This window comes from Andrena cerasifolii, chromosome 12, assembly GCF_050908995.1.
Source record: "Andrena cerasifolii isolate SP2316 chromosome 12, iyAndCera1_principal, whole genome shotgun sequence".
Taxonomy (NCBI): Eukaryota; Metazoa; Arthropoda; class Insecta; order Hymenoptera; family Andrenidae; genus Andrena; species Andrena cerasifolii.
In genome coordinates this window covers 5,726,518-5,749,151 of record NC_135129.1, presented here as the reverse complement: position 1 = coordinate 5,749,151, position 22,634 = coordinate 5,726,518, and the positions used below count along the sequence as shown (strand labels likewise).

At 40.6% G+C, this 22,634-nt stretch overlaps 1 protein-coding gene across 1 annotated transcript in view; it reads right to left on the bottom strand.

Annotated features, from left to right (window-relative positions):
- LOC143375528 (trehalase) overlaps positions 1–20,229 on the bottom strand; it is a 39,273-nt gene extending 19,044 nt beyond the window's left edge. Inside the window, exon 1 of the mRNA XM_076824734.1 lies at positions 19,718–20,229. Coding sequence (XP_076680849.1) covers positions 19,718–19,815 — 98 coding nt within the window. The 5' untranslated portion in view covers positions 19,816–20,229. The remainder of the gene's footprint in view (positions 1–19,717) is intronic.
- Between the last annotated feature and the right edge of the window lie 2,405 nt (positions 20,230–22,634).

The window sequence follows — 22,634 nt, the reverse complement described above, 5'->3', positions numbered from 1 at the left end:
CGATCCTCGTGTCGTATATTATTAGAAGACACTTAGGATGACATTTATGTCAAACAATCGAAACTGTCACCGCGAATTATACCGCGCGTGGTTAACATGTATGGTTGCTTGCCGTCAGAATTTACAAATATAAATAATTATCTCTCGAATTAAGTCTCCAGAGAGTGTCTTCTTATAGAGTGATTATCATTGCATAATTACAGTGGGAAATGTGCACCTGTGTTTTCCTGTTTGTTTCTTTAATTGTATTTGTGTTATTCGTCGATCATTCACCTTGTCTGAGCCAGCTTAGCAAGTATTACTCAAACAACGAGCTCTGATTTCATTTAATTCTTAAATATTTAATCCAACAAAATTGTGAAAAAGAAGATTATCCAATAGGGCTGTGTTCAAGCATTGCCAAGTAACGAACCGATGGAAGTTCCACTCGATTGAATGAATTAACTCTACTATTCGATTATTTCTAATTAGCCCCATTTGCTAAATTTCACTGACAGTATATAGGAGATTTATATAATTTTACAAATTACAATTTATAAATTTCAAATGATTTATAAATTTGCGTTGGGAGTCACACGCCTTCTCGATGACAAAATAGCACACGAATTAATAGAAGCTGCCCGTAAAGTTTTCCATCTGTGAACTCCACTTGAAAAAGCGCTTTATTCGAACTGTTAAAATGTTTGTGTATGAATTTTACATCGCTGACAGGTGAAATAGAATATTTTATTACGCGTAAATGGTGTCCATTTATCAAGCACAGTATCAGCTACTTCCACCTCTACGCGAAAGATATTTCATTATTTACAGAGACCAATATAAATATGTACATAAAACATCGGTGCCACGATTATTTCGTTTTTTATCGATGCTCCGCACTCATCTTTCGTTCTTGCAAATATTTTTCAGCTACTTCTCTGTTTCTTTTGCGTTTTTTTTTTTAGACATGTGATTCGTTTCAAAAATCTCGGGGAACGTTCTGATTTCCCCTGGCGTTCTCGTTTCTCGATGTGAAAAAAAGGTAGAAAAATAGCAAGCATTCTTTTGTTTCGAGCTACGGATCTCTTTTGTCTCCCCTATTACCTATGCATTCTTTTCCACCCTCGTAAGATGAAGAGAGGTGCGATGATATCCTAACCACGACGCCGTATCCTAGATTTTATACCCGTCACAGTGAGCCGAAAAACTCACGAGCCTGACGAGGTGGTCGACCTTCGTCACCCTGTCAAGGTTTCTCTTTCTCTCTTGTATATTTTATCCACGAAGTCTTCGCGAGGGTATCGGAAGCCTTTCGTTGATTGATGGAATGAATCTTTAAGTATACAGGGTGTCCCACCGCTTAACGATCAAAGTATATTAGCGTGTTCATGCTACCAGCAGAACAAATTGTAAGGAGAAAGCTTTGCTATACAACGATTTGTACCGCCCAGTTTTAAACAACTGTGACCGATGTTTGATTGTAATTTCTTTAGTTGAAAAGTCAGTTTTTAAAGTTATAGACGTCTTGATCGAAATATTGAGAGATATATGTTTACAGGAATATTGAACAATTTTTTGACGAAGCACTTTTAGGCCTACCTTTACATAAATTTCTTTGTTTCTGTCTTCGTAGTATATAATGATTAAATTTAATTATACAGTCCCGAGACACCCTATGTATCCACAGGCATGACTTGTTTCTTTTAGGATTTTGATAAATGAGTATGTATATCAACAAATATCTGTGATTTGGATTATTGTCTTATATTAAAGGTGCTGAATATAATGTGTTCTTGGTAAGCAGGATGCATTTATCACGAAATAATAATTGGAAATTAAATTGCTGATTCCCAATTTAAGTAAACATAATTTTCATTTTTAGTCGCAATCGCGAAAAGCTTCATGAATGTTGAGCATTATTTAACTTCTCATACGTGACTTAATTTATTGAAATGCACTGCTTCTTTTCTCGCTTTGATTACAACTTTTGCTGCTCGTACCATCTTATCTCCCTGCATTTCTCTTTCCCCTACGTTTCCTCTGAACGCAATGAAATGTAGGAGTTGTTAATTAGCGCATCAGCGAAGTTTCATGTAATTAAACAGCCAAGCATAGCAACAACATCGCAAGCTGCACCGTACACAAGGCGCATACTTTCAGAGTTGACGACAGGAATCGAAGACTGATGTCGAAACTTAGGAACCAAAAGTTCAGGCCCATGGAACGTGGCAATTAAATAAGCTAGATACTAATTAACATAACTTGCAACTTCCTCTGAAAAAAAACGCCTGAACGAACAGTGAAAATACTCGATTCGAAGGCATCGATATTTCCACGTTACACCTTTCAGCGAGTACCCTGTAACGATCAAAAGGTACAACCACTCAGGTTCCAGGCAACGTGGAAAAAATGTCATCGTGTATGGAACGCAGTAAGGGAGGGAAGGGGCCAGGAATATATGAGACTCTCAGAGGGTTTCAACGATAAAATAAATCGCGAAGTCTCCATTTCGGGGTAGCTGCTCCTCCGTAGACGAGGCACTCCTTGGATCATTCCATGGATATTTCGGGGCGTAGTGAACAGCTCCAATAGAGTCATGAATTTTTCTCCGGAGGATGCCTGATTTCCCTCTTATTATCTTGCCGTTCAATCATCGCAGCTCGCGCGAAAATTAATATCTCGCACGGAATAGAGAGTACCGCTGGATTCTATTCAATGGTCTGCATACACTCTACACAATTTCAAGGATCTCCGTTGGAGACATTTCTCCGTTCTTTTTTTTCTGTGAAATATTGAATTGTTCCAGTTAAGTCGGTGACACGAACTTGTACGAGATGGTTTCGTGTAACACGAGCGCGAAAGGGATCTTATAAGATAAAAGCAAACGAGTCTGGGGATAAAATCATCGTTTCGAGGCCTCGTCCTCATTACCATACTTCCTGGGCCGTCGTTTCTTTCTGTTTCCTCGATGATAATATTTCGAGGCTCCCCTAAGTTGATTAAGGTTATTTCGTGAAATCGGTATCATCGGCTTGGGACGGAGGGCGTATCTCCTTCAGAAAATGTTTCTCCAAGGTTCGTTCAATCGACCTAATCAACACTCCCCTCTTTCCCCCCCCTCGCTATTTTATCTAGATCCCAGGGATATAATTCAACGTAAACTTCTCCTCAGATTCGAGCTTGTAGGGAACTTGAAGACGAACTACTTTTCACGTTTAGGAACTTAAACGATGTCTAAGTTATTCTTACCATTTCATTCCTATCACAAATGCTATCAAATTTTACGTTAAACAGCAGCGGGAAGATGAATGAAAATTTAGAAATGTGTGGTAATACATTCATTTCTATTAAACACAAAGTAATGTGTAAATAAGTGTGGATTGTAATATATTGGCAACCAGTGTCAGAGTATTTTTAATAGGCAATACGGAAACAGTTTTATAACATTAGGTAGTATTTATGTCGAGGTGACACGTCTATGAAGGCAAATAACATTATTTCGGAAAACTTTGTCTTTTTCCCTCTGCAATTTTAAATAAGCCTCTTGTGGTATCTCCCATGATGACATTTCTCTTCTCGTCTAAAATCTGATTTTCCTCCAGACTCAAGTTGCTCACTGACAGAAGATTTTCGTGATTACCTCCTCACGATTAAATTGTCCCAAGGGATTCCCTAGTACTGTGCCAACGGTATTCCTAGGAGTATCTCCAGTCAGTGTTCTTATGAATTATTGAAATTCCCGTGAAAGTTTGTTTGAACCAGCAGCATCAAAGTGCATGATGGAGGTAGATTAATTAGGATAGAGTAATGGAACTTCTACTTCAAAAGAATAGCACAAATTTGCCATCCTTGCATTTTTAAAAACACATAGACGTATTAAGACTCATAAATGTCAAAGGAAATAAATAAATAAATTGATGGTTGTTCATCCTTGACTTTACGACATTGGACGAATCCTTTACCGAGATATATATCTTCAATTTCGACATTCAAATGCGTGGCAATAAATCTTGCCGTGAATAAACGCACTTTTCTTACTGAGCGCATATGTGAATAATCGTAGAGGAATCGCTAGATAGTAGGATCACAAAAGAGTGAACAGAAAAAGGCACTCAAACTGGGATCAAACAGATAAGATAAATCGTAAAAGGAGATACGTATCGGGCTGTATTTCCTTCGATGCGGGGAAGATTAAATTCATTGCTAAGCAGTTCTCCTTTTCTACCAAAAAAAGGCAACCAGCGTCTGGAAATATTTGTAAGCGAGTTTGACAAGCCAAAATCAGTTTATGGTGGCCACATTAACTTCTCCAATGGTTCTTCATACGTCGAAGAAAACGGAGAACCATTTCCTTTCTCAAATCGAATATAAATTCCAAAGATACCATCTCATATCCACACTATCACCTACATAATTTCTGATTACGATATTATTCTAGATAAATTATTGGAAAAATTCATGTACCTAATCTATAGCCGTTCAAATATTTCTCAATTCTTTAAGAAAACCTAAGTAATATCTTGCATAAAAAATGTTCCCAAATCCTTCGAAGCACACTCTCCCCAAAACCACTTCAATACACTAACTCCTAGCAGCCACACGAGTCCACAGAATCACCAAATAAATCCACGAAACCCTAGCAATACAATTAATATCCCCGCTTTACCTGCTGTCACTGCCTCGAAAATCATTAACCTCGGGGCTCGATTCTCGCTATCTAACGTGCCCCATAATTGCTGCAGAGAAAAAAGTGAAATAAACCGTCCCCGTTCGACTGGACGAAGGGTCTCGTAAATCACTGCTGGCCTGCTGGCTGAATTAACCGTGCTTCGATTCAGCGAGTTGAAGGAGCTTCGATTAAACGGAATCCGAGTTATCCATGGCGTATCCTATCGTAAAACGAGGCGAAATCGTCCAACGACCTAATTTTCCAGCTATGAGGAGTCGAGAGATGTTTCGAGTTGAAGGCCCGCCGATCTTGGAGCCCTACATCCCCTCCACGCCCTAAATACTCCGTAAACTGTAAAGCAAACCGTAAAGCAAAGACTTACGAGCCACTTGCCACGGTGTAAAGTTTGAAACCAGCGTGATTCGTCCATTCGCCAGGATGGCCAAGGATAATACGTGCAAGACTAAGGTGCTTGCACGGCCTGTTATTGATTTCTGGATCGGCGCTGCGGCTATCAGCGCGTGAATCCAGCACGGCAGGTAAGCCCATCGGCAAGCATCGAAACTATAAACTGTGAAATGGACTGAGCTGGGCGGTTAACTGCCAGACAGTTCATGTAATTGGAATCCTCCCAGGCGTCTTTCTTGGTAAATTGCACCAAGAACAATCGTACCTGGTGAAAGAAATCGGCTCCCTCCCTCTGTCTTTCTCTCTGTAGCCTCATCTCCTAACGATTTCGTGCTTGCGAACCGCAGTCAGGCCAGAAAGGGTACCGATAACGCGTTGCGAAGTAACGTCAGCCTGCTGTTTGCACTGTCTTGTAATCTCCCTACTGACTTGATCCCATCGAGTAATGAGAATAACCTGCTTCGTTGTCGAATCCGAGCAGAGTGCGAGCTGCGCCGATGGATAAGCGTGAGCTCCTTCTCTCAGAGTGCTTTCAAAGGTTATTCTTGTATTTTGTCGGTGAGAATTTTGTCTGTGTACCGTCTGCTGAATTTACTTAATGTAAACGGGTCTCGGGTAGTCTTCTGTCTAACTTCAATCAGAGAATTAGACCGTTGATAGAATAATCCTCGAAATGGTGTCGCGCAGAACATTAACCATTCATTCGTGTAACGGAAATCCTTTTGAGCGTTCAACCTGATGGCTCCCTTTGGCGAGCGGGTTACAAGCGGGTTGCAAATCGCTTTAGCGGGACTGTGATAAATTTGCATTCGGTTTCAACAGCTCTGCGTTGTGCCTGAATGCGAGAGCTACTATTTGCTATTTGCCTATTCTAATCGTTCATTTTTATGCACGTTTCGTCACACTCTTTTGTATGAATAAGGCTTCGTAGTACGTGTTAAGAATCATAAATTTGTTTATTCCAAACTAGCAGCCGGCTGTTTTTTAAAATATTGTATACGTGTGCTGTACAATATCGAATTCAAATAAAAGGCTTTAAGATCGTTCTTTTAAGGGGATTAGGCAGTCATCCCGCTTGGACATCAAGTATCTTTTTGCGAATTAATTACAAAGAGATGAATACAAATTGTGACTAGTACTTTTGTGTAATGTTTATGAATACTATAAATTGTAACAAATTTTTTTTGGTAACGTATACATGTATATGACAGAGCTACAGGTCCTGATTGTGAAAAAACAGGTCCTGATTGTAACTAATTCGCAAAAAATACTTGATTTTCCAATGATTTTGCTGCCTAAGTCGTCCTCTTAATAAAAGCAATTTCTTCAGGCGACATTATCCTTTAACATTTGCGTCGCGACACAATATAACAAGACAACGGCTACGTCATTCACTCAGGCACGCCAACAATTCATTCCAAAATGAACAAAATGCTTAACATCGAGGTACCTGCATTTCTTAATCGACCTGGCTTGCAGTAATTTACAAACGCCGGGTGAAGAATCTGTCTCTTCATCGCGCGAGTCGCTACCGAGAGATTAAAAATGACTGTTATAAATCACTTGGGGTCTATTAAATTTTTGGAGTGTAATACGATGTAAAACAGCGTGCGGAAAGAGGAGTTCTTTGAAATCAGATAAGATGCATTCACCTTTCGGAGCACGACTGCTCAACGATGCACGGTGCAACTTTAGTACATTTTAACCCAGGTAAATACTGTCCTTTGAAGCAACAGGTAAAATGCTGCGAAATTTAAACTGGAACTGAGATTTGATATATCTTCAGTCTTTGATATTCTGTCCTCGGCGGACGTCTATCGGGCTTTTGGAATGAATCAGTGTTACTAACAGTGCTTTGTAACAGCTAGTTTCTAAATAATTGATTGATGCGTACGGCGAATTAGTAACAGACAGTACGGGCATTCTGGACGTTCGGTGTAATCATTGCGCGAGCAAATGTGTTTATGATTGAAATCCACCTCCATCGGATTCTACGTAAATAGTTTGAATCGTTCGGTTGCCCACCCTTCTGTTTCTATAATTAGCATTACATGCTTTGAGTTTGATGCAATTACTGTACGTGCACTCACGTGCTATCAATTTTACATTAAATTGTTGTAATCAGAATTAGTCACGCTACAGTGGAAATTTCATTAGCAGAAGGGATGTTTCACAGTACGAATATTATAGCGTTCGGATAACGATTAGAATTTCTACCGTACCTCGACGAGATGAACTTTCCTCACTTCGAAAATTCCATTTTTCGAAAGACCACCTGCGTTAAAGGCCTCCTCGAGGTTCCTTTAATCATTAATGGAACGTCTGAACCCCTCTAGAGACGAACTCCCCTCCTCATGATTCGAGTACAGCGTGGTAAATCGAATTGATTCTTTGATCGAAGTAATTTGACCTTTCCACCCTGGCTTATCGTCTGGTTGGTACGAGATTGAACTATTCCGAGGTTTCACGGGTCAACTGAAGAGCCGATCGCACTTGTCAGTCTCCCTGGCTTTCTCTCTTATACCAATTCACCTCGGATTCCTTCCCTCCTCATTGCCGTGACGGCAATTTATAAGTTGCTGCGGGAAAAGTATGCTTTAAAGCCTCGCGAGTGCAAGATGGAAAATTCCTCGTCCGAACAATCCTTTATACTTTGTACTGTGCCTCTTTCGTACACCCTTAAACATTTATCTGCTTCAACCGTTGTTGACGCGTGAATACGAAGGGTCGGTCTGACAAACAGCTTGGCTACTTTTTTCACGGCTTTCTATTACATAGAAAAGTGTCTCACTAGAGAAAGCAACCAAATTCAAAAATAGACGACACCACACTATATATTCTTAACGCTTCCACCACACTGGGTCCGCGCAATCCAGAATTTGCTTTCCTATATATATCAGGATTTGCTGCACCGATTTAAATAATTTTTTTTTAATCAATTCCTCAGACATTAACGAAATGGAATATATCGATAGTTTGGTAAAAAAATCTTTTGATGCTCAAGATATTTTGATAAAAATACGTCCGTGTTCTGAAAGCTCCGTTTTTCTTCTTTTAATCGCAGATCCTTCTAAAAAAAGGTACGGAGATTTTAATATACACCAAACGAAAGGTTTTGAGTCATACTTCAAGGAAATATATACGTCATTATGATGGGTTCCAAAAAATTATACAATGAAATGGTTGAACTAATAATTTGTCTCACTAAAACACATATAACTCACTATGAAATCATTCATTTACACTAATTGTAAGAGCAGTCGCAACATATTTTCGCCACATGTTCCCTACACACCGGCCGAACGCATTTTAAACACTTTCTATCGATTGAAAACTGTCTTCTACTTTACACGGCGCAGAAATACTATTGGAACAACAAATCACTGAACAAACAATAATGTTCTGTAGCAACTGTTAACTCCACTTTTCCGAGCATACTGACTTGGACACAACACTGAGTCAGCGTGACCCATAAACTACCTTTTCCACGATGTCACTCGGCTTCTTCAGGCAAATTAGGGGTCTCGTGATGCGGAACCCGTAGTAGGGGTCCCAAACTTTTTTCCCCCGCCACAAAAGCTCCCCACCATTACATTTAGTAATAGCTACGAATCTTCCAAACAACTTGGGTCACGGTGACCCAGTGTGGTGTTCGAGGGTTAAAAAATAAATAGCAGAGAATTTCGACTTCCCTTTACGCATACTGTATCTAATAGTTCCATTAATTTCAGTGAGCTATACAAACTGGAACCAAAGACAGTTGTTTAATCGCTTAGGTACTTATGTTGCTAGCAAAATTTATGTTATTCTCGGCGAGCGACAAATTGCCTGGGCGTTGTCCTGCAGTTTTTCAGTTTAGACGGAAAAAAACCAAGTGCCGGCAAGAATTCAAGCTATCCACTGTATTAACAGCCTCGTGAAATCGTTGGCGCCCGAACGATATTCGCAGCGAGCCAGGAAAATTTGCAGGGGGAATGCTTCAGATTACAGACAGCAAGCGCTGGATGGCAGAAACTGGCGAACGGTGCTTCGGGGGGTCATGCGGGACTTTTCTCTTTTTCAGTTTTATCTTCCTGTTCTCCACTCAATTTCCGCTGCCTGTATTTTGACCCGGTGATTCTCCAGCGTTCGGCGCACCCTTATCACGTTCCTCTCGAATGTTCTTCGTTTTGGAATGCCGGTATTCCAAGGGATTGCCACGAGTTTCGTCCGTGCTCGCTGATACCTGGCCAGATTCTTATTACGTAGCGGCCAGATTCGGTGAAATACAGTTGCTTCGGATTCATTCGGCGGATCTAGTTACTGCCCCGGTCCTTCTCCTTTGCGTGGAACGTCGGTAGAATGATTGTCATTAGCAAAACTCTCCTGAAACGGTCTTGGCTCGGAGTGGTGGAACGTTTATGTGGATCCAACGCGAAAAACGGTATCAAGTAATTGGGTAATGAGGATGATAAGATGATGTAACGTTAATATAACTGTCTGTAACCCGCGAAACTTCGCTGGAATCTCTGGGAGTTCCCTCCGTGAACTGTGTTGTCTCAGGCGTCTCTGAATTAGGGGTTCTAGGGGCTTGGTTAGAAATATAATGTTAGTGTGGTTTGTTGAATAAACTTTAATTAGATGTTAGGGGAAAGGAAGATGTAATTATTATTAGATGTGATTATTTATTTTACCTTCTTAATTAACCCTTTCGTTACGGCGTACATTTTCGCCAAAGTGTTTTTTGCTAATTTTTTTTTTAAACTACCGGAGATTCTGACTGAAGTCGACGCTAGGATCGGCAGCTCGTTCCGTGACGCCGACTAAACTCAGCGCTCGTACACACAGGTCGTCGCTCCTAACGAAAAGGTTAATGACTAAGGGAATTTTTTTACATAAGACACTTCTGTGGTCCACAATTGGTATTCTGGGTACATTCACTTGACAGAGACTGTGCTGGTTTGAGCAAAAAAGTATATGTGCGAGTACACTCGAAATAGCAATCGTCAGCCACAGAAGTATCTCATGTAAAAGAGTTCTAAGAAACTAGTAAAGTAAACAGAGATTAAAACAGCGAGGAAGCAACAGGTTATTATCTTTAAAAATACATCTGTCTATGTGTTATTTCATAATACTCAACAGAGTACGTGTGACGACAGTTAAATGACGACACTCAGTTACAAAAGTCTGCGCACACCCAGACCTTCGTCAGAATTGCCGGTAGGTGCTCAAACTTTATATAGTGAATCATCGATGATATCAGAGATTGGGGCTTCCTAAATCGACTTGTATAAGAAGAAATTGAATCACTCTAAGTATGAGGTATCGAAGTAAGTTATATACTACTACGAGAGATCGAGAGTAAAAGTCGTCGAAAACAAGATTGTGGTACATGCAATGTTTGTGTACACGCAGGTTCCTCTTTTCCCTATCAACGCTGCCGGGCAATTGAAGCATCGCCGATGTTCATGCAAGTATTTCTCTGATACCAGCGTGTGTACGCAGCGATGAACTCGTTTAGCTGCCCCCGTAGCGAGATAAGAACATTATCAAACACACTTCATTTACGTCCAGTGGGACAATTAGCGTCTCGCGATGAATCCGTGACAAGGGCAACTTTGATTTCAAATTTGCCGAATGTTCCTCGGTTTCGACGATACTTCCACGAAACGAAGCTTTAGGAATACGTATCGTTACCGATCGATATCCAGTGGCATAGCTGACATATTCTGTCTAACTCTTCCGCAGTTCCGATCGACGCCCGGAACAGTTGAAATTTTTCATTCCCCACGCTTAACTTCCCTCTCGTTTCGAATCGATACTTTGCTCAATTGGAAACGTGCTTTATTACAAATACTCGCTTATTGCTCTGGTCATGGGCAGGGATCCGCACGCTTTTACGACCTCCAACAGCTGCGAAATAATTTCCCTCAATATCTTCGCCGTACGCCAGGCAATAAAATTCGTCCATTCTATTTCCCGCGTTCGCGTTTTCTGCCTCTTCAGTTCCACTATGTCGTCGAGGGCTTGTGCATTCTACGACGGAAGTGCATGTACGGGGAACTCGGTTGTACAATGAGTATTTCGATGCACGTTCCTCTGTATTTTACTGGCATACCTTCGATTTTCGAAATAAAATTCTGTGCTTCACGCGCTTCACCTGAAGCCACATCGACGTTGCTCTTTGGGCCTCTTCGCAGGAGACAGTTTCGTGGCTGGCGTTTAGTACCTTGGATGTAGTCACAGATTTTTGATTTCCTTTAAATCGGCAAGTGAATGTATTTCACATTCGAGTCATGAACTGTAGAAGTGTCTTGCGTAGAAAGGCTTCTATTGTTCTCCTTTTGCGATACAGTTGAATAGGGTAAACTTGCCTAATTCGTACCTGCGTCTAAATCGTACCCCCGCTGTTTCTTTTAACCTAAGGCAGTCACAATCGTCCCTAGTGGTAGAAAGTGTAAGCAACAGTCAGCTATACACTATTAAGAAGCTGGGTCGCCATGCCGTCATTCCACAAAAAATATATAAAGCAGGTAAGTTTTTCAAGTACTTTTCACTGAAATTTTGCCATGATTCTTAAAGATTTTGTACAATTACGATTAGTGAGAATCAGTGAAACAAATTTCTATGTGAAACTACGTCTATTTTCAAGTTTATTTCTTGATTTGTAATCAACGGACAGTGCCCTATATTTTAGCGCCATAGATTTGAATTGAAATTGACCTATGTGCCTATTTCGGACCACCGTGTGTAAGATTAAATCGTACCTACTGGTACGAACATAAAAAAACTATCTAATCATTACCAGAAAAACTAGAACAGCAAAGGAAATTCGTAAGAGGACAAATTCCGCCGAAACCAGTGCACAAAAGAAAGAAAAGAAGAAGAGAAAGACGATAAAAATGAAAGCTGGTTTTGTAAATTGTGTCAAGAAAATAGACATGAAAATATGATACAATCCAAGCAGTGCAAAATGTGGGTACACGAGCTCTGTGCGGGAATAGATAGATTTACTTTTGAAAATGTATGTGATGATTGTAGTAATTAAATTTGAAAGTACAAATTAGGATAAGTATGGTACGATTTAGGAAGATTAGTCTTCCTAAATCATACTTTTTCCATATTAAAAATAAATCGTTTTTATGAATAGAAGTTGATTATTTTTTGTTGCTTGAGTTTATAAAATTGTTTATTCTATTAATAAAGAGTTGATTGCTATCATTTTTTTTTCATTTTCCCTGTTATTTTTCATGTAATAAGCATTTGTTCTTAAGGGGTACGATTTAGGCAAGTTTACCCTACTGATTCGTTTTAATAAATTAGTCTCTAAGGACATAAGGATGTAAGAATTTCCTCCAGATAGGGAAAAGTGAAAAAAATTGCAAGGTTAATTCCTTCTAATTTCTTTTAATAATTATAAGTTATTGAACGTCATCGCGTGTTGAAAATTACAAATGAATCTGTTTTCTGCATGAATATAGAATGTATGATTAAATAAAAATTATACTGTAATAAAATTAAACATATAATAATATACAATTTAAATAATATATTAATAATATACAAATTTAATTTTAAACTTTCCAATTAAAATTGCATTACATATAATTTAAGCCCTTCAATTTAAATTATATTAATTCAGCAATCGAAGTTAATTTTAAATTGCCCAATTAATATTAAAGCAATTAATAAATGAAAGTAGGATCTCTGTTGAGGATATAAATATTAATTTCTACAAAACGTGTAAAATTTTTCATTATCAAATTCTCATTTGACCATTTCATGCAGTCAAGAGCACTCTTTCTACGCTACCTGCGCTTGCGCATAATGCATGATATCGTGTGATTTATATTCATAAGGAAATGTATCATTTATGTAATACATCCCGCCATAATGGATGTAAATTTTGATTCAGCATAATTAATGCATCGTATAAAAACGATACCTAACGATGGTGATCGTAGTTTTGTTCACAAATGTGGCATGATATTGTTTACAGAACTTAAATTATTCTTGTAATTAATCCTTTACCTCAGTTCACAAACAAACACCTAAAACAACATCAGATATCTATAATTAACATAGAACTAGAGAAACAGCCTAATTCCATGACTGCTTCCCAGAATTCTTCCTTCTTAACACATATAAATTGTTTAAAAAAGCTTCCATTGCATTCGATCAGTTGGTAACCATATTTGCAAAGAATAAACTAAGTAGGCCATGAGATACTTCCATTACCGCGAATACAAGAATCCACTTATCAAAGGCAAATATCTTTGATAGACACGTAAGAAAAGCAACGCGATATGAATAATCGAAATCTGCCCCAAGCTTCGACGTTCCCAAGTTTCTCCAGATAGCATCGATAGTCTAATCGCCTTTTGGTGCGTTACGATCCATTTGACAGGAATTAAATGCGAATTCTCAGGATCGTAGATTACAATCCGATGTGTAACGAGAACGCCGTGGACGTTATCATTGGCCACTTTGCCCTGGCATCAACCTCCGCCGCGAATTTATGGGGCATCGACGAGGGCGGCTTTCATCGGAACCGTAAAGCTGCCTTTATGGCGACATTATACGACATCGAAATGGCTGTACTTCCATCGCAAACGATGCTCCTCGCTACCGGACGAAAAAAGAAACTTTTCACGCGGGCTCATCCCCGCGAACGGGTTCGAGAAATTTTAAAGAAGCTCCCTCGCTTCCTTCCTTCCTACTTTCTCCCCGCGCTCTCCGCGGCCCGGATCATTTCAATGCGCTCCTTTATTCTCTTACTTCGAAAGATTTCGGTCTCTCTGTTACCCAAAAGTTTCCGTGGCTGGCGCAGTTCTGCTGGGACGAGTCCACGAATCTGCAGTGAAACTGATAATCCGAGGGAATTGGAATTCGACAACGTACGAGCTCGTAAGGGTGTGCCAACGCGGGGGAAAACATTCCTTCGAAATGGACGTCCCGGAGGGAGGGAGAAGGGTTGGACAATTTCGAGAGCTTATTTCCAAGGAGTCTTAGATTCGACGAATACGAACATGATAGAATAGAGTTTTTTTTTTGATTAATTAAAACTTGTGCTTTTATTGAGGAGTGTAGGTAGTGGAAGTTCACCTGGTGACGGACGCTTAAGGTTTTGTCTCAAGTAAGAAGAGAGAAATAATATTAAATAGCGACTGGAACGTGTCGAAATCTAATCGTTGCTTTTTTTCTATCCCCTCTACGGTTTACCCGGAATAATGGCTCGGTAGCGTTTCAAATATCACAGATATAGCTAATCTCCGGCATTAGGTGTCGTCCGGATCGCCCTCTACTTTGTGGTACTCTGTAATTAATTTTTATTATAAAGTGAAGTATGAAATGAAACTGACAGTTATGGATATAAGCTTGGTCACTATAGAAAGAAATGATTTAGGTATATTGAAAGTTCATTATTGGATACTGGAATGATTCTAACGTAATATGATGTGGACTAAACATTTTCATTTTTCGGTAGCACATATTTTTCTCAGTCTTTCCAATTGAAGCTGCACGATGAACTGTTATTTGTTTAGTTTCAAATCTCATAGTCGAAGCCTTAAGGGAGGATTCTCGTGTAACAGTCACCGTTGAATTTTTTTTGAAAAAACTATTTTGATATAAGGAGGCATCTTTAAACTCGTAGATTTTTTTTATGTCCATCCTTCTTATTATTTATTAATTATTGTGGAATCGTGTTGACCTCTTCGACGATGTTGGCGTCAGGCGTAGCACCTGTCACCTTCGTCTGATTGCAACAAGAAGAAAATTTTCCTAAAGTTAAATTATTTGCCCTAGGGCTGGACCTAAAATTTTAATTTTGGTTTTTATTTATAATACTTTTTTCGTCGATATGAAGAATAATACGAAAAATTTGTCTAAGGAAAAAATTTACTTCTCCTTTCAAATGCTATAACTCTTTCAATTATTCATTTTTGTTCTTTAAAATCGACCAATCCCAGCGTAAGCTATCTAACTTTAAGGAACTTCTATTTTTTTTGCAATCAGATGGCTGTGATGGATGCTACACACCCCGCAAACAGGAATTACATTTTCGAAGTGGTGGAAAAGATTCCACAATAATTAATAAATAATAACAACGATCGACATGAAACAAATATTTTCTGCATGTATAAAGATGCCTCCTTTTATCCCAAAAGATTTTAATCCAATATGACCAACAGTTTTTTCAAAAAAAATTCTTAAATATCAGTTACTTTGGGGGCTGTTAGACGAGAATGCCCCCTTAAAATGGACTGGTTCTTGGCTCACAAAGTGAAACCTCGAACGAAACTTTGCTAGCTCATTCCGCGCTACTTGATAGACTTCTTTAAATTCTGCAGATAATTTCAATACAGTGCTCACCTTGCGACTGCTGGTTTAAAAGGACCAAATGCTTTCCCGGGGAAATTAAGTTATTCACCAAAAGTCGCAAGCGAATATCTGTTACCTGCAGCGTAAATGATTCGCGACTCAATCCGACAGCCTTCAGCGGAGCGTGGAATTTCCATGGGTGGCAAACGAGCGAAAAAATTCGTGAAATTGCTCTGCAGGGCGGCAATGAATTATGAATCAGCCTTGAACCCGAAGGTAAGCCATTGAACTGAATTCACAACGGAACAATAAGGTCGGTTCAATTACATTTAATCGCGTCGAAAGTGCTGCGCCATTACTGTTGTTATTTCGAGCGAGACCAGCGAACGAGATCAGAATTCCTTTATGCATGCTGCTTCTTGCTGGCGTTCTCTCGCCAACGACACTTCCAGAGAAATCAGATTCAACCGAAACGGGCCGAAACCAAGTGGCGGCCCAGCCAATCAGGGAACTCTTCTGATTGAGAAACGGGTTCGATCGATAAAAGCGAAGGTGAAAGTGAAGCATTATCACTGATTAATAACGAGAACATGCTACGCAGAGATAAGAGTGCCCGAATTTAATTAGAATTCAGTGTCGTGTGACGTACCGAGTGAAAAAATAAGATTAGCAGGAAACGAAATTTAATCTGGGGGAAACACTGGTGTAATCGTGATTCAATGAGCACCGAATTTTCGATGAATCGATACCCCGGAAGCGATGACTGTTCACGTAAATTCGAAATTAGCGGATTTCCCAGTTTCATAATTTTGATAGCCGGTGTCTTATCGAAAATTGATTCAATCACCTGATAACTGCCATTTAATGCATGGTGAATAATTGTGGCTGAGAAGGAACTGAAAATGTGTAATAAGAAAGTTAAGTTGATCGGTATTGATGACTGTTCGCGTGGAAAAATTGCGGAAACTTTTCAAGCATCGTTGTTAAAGTTTGTGGTGTCTGCGATTAACTGAAGCTCACTGCCAACGATAATTATTTATCCTCGCTAGTGACTGATAACATTCAATGAGCTAGAGCGCTATATATCAAGCCTATTGTCGATGGCTCGTATGCAGGCATGAATGGCTGAATACACGTGCTCGGCCCACGTTACGAGAGAATCAGCTGTCCATACTAATTAATCGAGCTAAGCAGCTTGCGAACTAGCTAGCTACTGACTGGCAAAATGCTCCGGACCTTTACAATTTAAAAATTGCAAAGATTTGAACTGTAAAATATGGGGATCATCCTGCTTTTGACAGCTAGTCTGATTAACATACACAAATAATTAAAAATATCGAGATTAATATATTACTCTGTGTTTTGCTTCTGAGTGAATTAGATAAATGATGCAGAAACTTCGGTAGTTTTGCGCGCTTTTTTACGCGATACCGGATAAATTAATATTGGCTAGTAATTATCAGAATGGTTAAAAAAAAAACTATAAAAGCTGCAGGATTTCTGAAACAGATCATTCTGAAGGTGAACCTTTGGTACAGTTACTGGAAAATGTTCCATCAAGGACGGAGAGCTCTACATCAGAAATAACACTTTCGTTTGAAGAATATTAAAATATTATTTAGTTTAATCTGTCATCCAAGTTTAATTCAAAATTTCACGTATCAAAAACATAATTCTTTAGCTTCGTTTCATGTTTTGTAGCTTAACATCTCAGGTTCTCCAAATAAATTTAACATCTCTTGTTACTTCCAATATGAGACTTAATAAAAATTATTAAATCGCCATGTAAATAACTAAAGTCCCTTGGCTCAGTAGTAATAACACACGAATAGTAAATGCAGGTCCCGAATACAAATTCCACTTTTGTTTATTTGTTTAATAACGCAAATCTCTTCGTGCAAGGACTACCGCAAGTTTTCGCAAATTTCTGCTCGAATGCAGGAAACTTGCAGCCTGATCGATCTGATTATCGTCGCATTTCTTAAGAGTTCCGTCTCGTTTAACATTTTTTTTTTCACTCTCGACCTCCTGTTCTGCTTTATGCACGCAAAAAATGGGAGATGTAATGATAGGCGCGGATGCGTACAGCGATTGCATAAAAGGATTAGCCGAGCACCGTGCACAACGAACAGAATTCTGGATCGCAACCTTGCATTCGTTGCAGTGTGCAACGAGTTGTAAATACACGTGCATAGCAGGAAACTGGAATCTATCGAATTCTTTCATGGATTACAACAACGAGATGACGAGCGTTGCCGGAAGGAGAGATTTGCGATAAAACAAGCAACGTTCCATTTTCATTGAACACAGGAACCAACCGCAGATTACGCAGAATTATGCATTTTTCTGAGTCCTCCGTTGAAATATTACTGCAGACTAACTTTGCTCCGTGATTTATTCAACTTCTCTGCCGTTTCCTATGTTTTGTCCAACTTCTTCTTTCAACGATTTCAATAGACTAATATTAGACACTCTTTGATCTTTTGAATTTGGTCTCTGTATTAATTTAATTCGCGTGTTTTTTCATGTTGTCGCGGGAATCTTCTGTTGGAATATTCGTGTAGACCATCTTCGCTCGATAATTATCAGCTGAATTGAAATACACGGTGAATTGAAAACTTCATATCGACGAACCTTGACAACTCAAGTGTATTAACATTTAATGTTCTTGAGAGCCCGAACAGCGGGGAATTTGGGAACGATAATCGTAAGTGTAATTCCCAGAACACTCGAGCCTATCGCTGGACACGCGTTTACTTCTATACGTACACGAATCAAAGTGGTGAATTTATCGCCAAAGAATTACTGCGTAAATACTTGAAGTGGAGGGCTGTGCTTTCATTGCATTCGACTTGAAGAGCAGCGCGTATTTTAGCACTTTCTACATCAATATATAGGGCAGCATATTTCAGCGATAACGTGACTCTTTTTTTTCTCTATTATCAGCTGACCGTTGTACAATATCAAAGTAGCGCGAGCCTACTTTATCAGAGGTTTCGTACATTTCCGCGTCACCGACACTAGTGTGGCTGATAAATCGTATGCACAAAGCACAAAAATTGCCGGAACATTAATTTTATCTGCAATAGGAACTCAGAATTGCGTCGCGATTTTTCCACGTGTCGGGAAACGAATATCGGGCTGGCGTCGCGCAGATAATTGCAATATTGGCATTGAAACTCTATCGTTCGTAACTGATACCGCCGGCCAATGAAAACAGTAGCACGGCGAATAAATGTACAATTCAGGTCAGTATATTGCAAACGATTTGCTGAAGCACGGTAGAAGGCGAATCTCGTGACAGCCCGCGGGTACGAGCTGATATAAATACATTGTAGTGTGCTAAACGCGTGCGTATTATCAATGTGTTTACAAGGTATTGACTCCACACTCTCTTTCTTCGATACTATCGCGCATCGAGCGGAGCAAAGCGAAACCGAGAGTTAATTTTTAATGCGACTCGAGGAGCAAGTGTCTGGCTGTGCTCGGCGAAAAAGAGGAATCGCTGCGATACGTGTACAAATGTGCGCGATAGAAGGACGTAAATTTTTCCACTCTTACCATTTACTCAGGAATATTAAAAGTTTCGCGAGAAAATGTCACATAAACTGCAACCTTGTACTCAATTTTATTTTATTTCAGTACGCACTAATACCGGCGCGAATGAACGTCGAATTGTCATCGGGAGACCCAAGCGAGGTGTTCTGACGCAAAAGAATGCACAGCTGCACTCGGAGAAGTGAAAGTGGTAGTGAAATTTCTGTGTACAGGGATCTTTTAAATTTTAATTTAACTTCTATCTTCGCCTCATCAAAATCAACAATTTCCTACAATGCAAGAAACTCCGTTTTAAAATTAGATAAAATTAGACACCACTTTACCAATCTACATACTTTTAGAAGCAAGTGTTACCATCGCACTATGTCCAAAACAATTCTCCTTTCTCAACCTATCCATGCCAACAGACTAATGTACCCAAACCATAACAAAACAAACATTCTTCGATCCAAGCAATCGCGAACCTATCTCAATCTCAAACCAGGACAAACCGATTCGTACACGTACCACCATCTACCAACGATTCCAACAACAGTAAACCCATTCCCACGCTCCGAACCGCCATGCACCTCTCCCACGCTACGAAAATCTCTAGAAACCACCGCCAACCCGAGCCAACCCGCCCGAATCACTTGCAACCACCTAGCCCCCGAGAGTACCAATCAAAACCACCCTATCTCCACTCTTGGACCCAGTGAAAAGTGTAAAGTTTCGGGGCCAAGAGCGCTGGGCGGCCCGCGAAACCTCGTTTAGCGCAGGGAAGAAACGTTTCGCGCCTTCCCCAGTTTCCCTTTCACTCACCTATCGCAGTCCGTGGCCCTGACGCTGGCATGCCCGATCGAGGCGGCATCGGTCAAGGCGATCGCGATGGACAGCACGATGAAAAGTGGACCTGGCATGGTGATCTTCCTGGCTGGCCTGAGCTACGTTGACCCCAGTCGGTGAGTCGTTGATGAGGCACGGTGCTCTGGCGTGGATGAAGCACGGGTTACGGGCGCGGATGAACCACGGGGTTCGGGTGTCGATGAACCGCGGCCGCCGTGAAACGCGACCGTCGCACGCTGCGGCACAGCCGAATAGTTCGACGATCAGGCGAGCGACTGATACGGGCCGCGATCGCCGTTTACGAACGCTACGATCTCGCGTGTACACGGCCTTCGGACAGCTGACTGGCTGCTCACCACCGTCAAAAGCCTCCTCTCAGCGGATCGAGCAACGCGGCCAGACACGCAACAGACAACCGCGGCCAGGGGAGAAAAAAAGGCGTAGAGTCCTCGCTCGGACCCGTTTCTGACCCTCTGCACGGCCAGCAGGACTGGCCATCAGTTATATTGTAGCTGGCGGCTTGATAACGCCGCGCCGTTCATTGGTCTGACAATGGAACACTCCCCCGGCCTGATTGGCTGTCGATTAAGCAACGCGCTTATCTCTTCGTCGAAAGCGAAACGCTTTTTCGCGGGCGACCGTTCGCGCGCAGGTCGTCTTGGGCCATCCCGGGGAACAGAAGAGGCGCGCTTGGCGGATTTTGTAATCGCCAGGCCTCGGTTGATTTTCAATTCGCCGACGAGCCCGTTTTCTTTTCGCGCTAAGTTGTTTCGGGGTTTGTGGGACGACCGACGAATTGGGAACTGGGACGAAGTTTAGCATGGTGCTGTTACGAGCGATAATGGCCGAGGACGGTGGTGTTCTCGAGCTTAGGGGGCTTAGAGGTGACGCGGATAGCGTTGGCAGGAACAAGCTGCGCTTGTTCGTTAATATCGATGCTGGGAAGATTTATATCGCGGGTTTGATAAGATAGCCGGGCATTGTTATCAGACATCCGCGGCTCAACTATTACGAGGCTTGGGAATCTAAATAATTGCCATTTTCCTCTTATCTCAGGTAATTGGGGTTTGTAATTGGGGAGGTAGGTGTGTCGCAAGGTGTTCGGGAATTATGAATAGAAACGGAATTAGGTTATCTGGGTCATGGCAGGGAAGAAAGTGTTTGACAATTTGGTTTACTTGTGTGCAGCCTTGTGTTCGTGTACGGTAGCTGAACTGTCGGGGTCGGTGTATTGAGCACGGGTTACAGTGGCTCTCCTCGGAACAAACACAGAGTTTAGTTACCCAGCATCGTCCTCGCGCAGGACGAATTATGGTCAGAATTATGCTCAAAGGGCGGATTCGTCCTTACGCATCTAGCCATTACTAATATCAAAGCTCGCCTCCCTTGACCATGCCGACAGTCTCTTTAGCTCCCTTGACACTAAAACTCTGTCGAGCACTCGTTGCAAAACGGTCGGCGAGGTTACCATAATTCGAGCAATTTGTATTCATGTACATAATAAACAGAAAACCGAAGTGAAGTTGCTAAATATATTAGTAATCTTTTATGTTCATCCAACACCCCTCTTGCTGCTTCGTAACAACGTTTTCTCCTTGCAAGAAAACGTTCTCAGTAGGGGTGGGCGTATCAAGTGAACATTGGTAGGTAGGTACTGTTCGAAACCTTAGATTTTTAGATAATGAGATAATTATGTATAGATTAAATAGAAAAAAAAGAAAATAACTTTGTACCATTATTACTACTGCTAATACTAATTTTATTGGTTAATGAGAACGCGTAATCTTCGTACCCCATTTTCTCTATTTTGTATAATCCATTAGCAGCTAATAATCTATATATAATTTTGTCATTGTCTAAGCTTTCGAACAGTATCGTTTACTTGATATGCCCACCCTCTACTGGGAATGTTGCCTTGTTATGTTTCCTCGTTAGTAGCAAGAAAAGCTTATTGGCAGTGACGTAGTTTTTTCCGATATACTATACCCTCGAGATAGTAGACATAACGCAACATAAATCAAAGCATCTCTGAAATAATTCATTCTCAAACATCTCGCCACCGAGACTTTCTTATTCCCTACAGCGAGGCCTACTAGTTATTTAAAGTTTGCAATCAGAGTTACAAAATATCTTATATTCGGATTCGGTGAACTACGTTTGCTCCAATATCAGACAGTTCCCACTGTATTCCATGCGATCCCTTACATTCCCCGCGATCCCATAAGTTAGTAGGAGAGTTAGTAGGAGATTAAAGATACTGACTCGAGCAGAGTTTGCGCTATCTGGAGGATTATCTTGCTATTTTTGATAATATCAAGTTTCATATGTTTGACACGAATTATTAGTTTCTAGCCCGAAGAAGTTTGAACTTAATCAGAGTTTCCCCGTAGAATTTGGCTTCCCTTGCTCCCCTGTTGCTGACGTGCCATAACCAACACCATCATCCAAACCGATGGATGAGTGTATATAGGTGATACGGCTGATGTTTCATAATTGGCAACTTGGTAAACGCTGGATGAAAGGGAGCAGAGTTTCCTCCCTCATCGGATACCCAAGAGAATCTTCCTGGCTTTGTTAATAGACAGCTGAAAAGAACCTTAACAAATGCACATATTACGCCGCAGAGTCTTCGAACCGATTTCTGCTTTACGAAACACGCAGTGGTTAATTTAATAACCAATTTTCCTCGCAGACGTGGAGCATGAAACAAGAGGAACTGAAACGTGGGAAGCTAATGGACATCTGTAGAAAGACACCAGTCGATATATCGAACTGAGCAATTCATAAGAAGTGAAAGGTAGAAGGAGAACAAATTTTCCCTTGACCTTTGCTAGGGTATCTATCATTTTTTCCCTTTCTTGTTTCGAACGTCAGATAAATAATTACTCTCTGG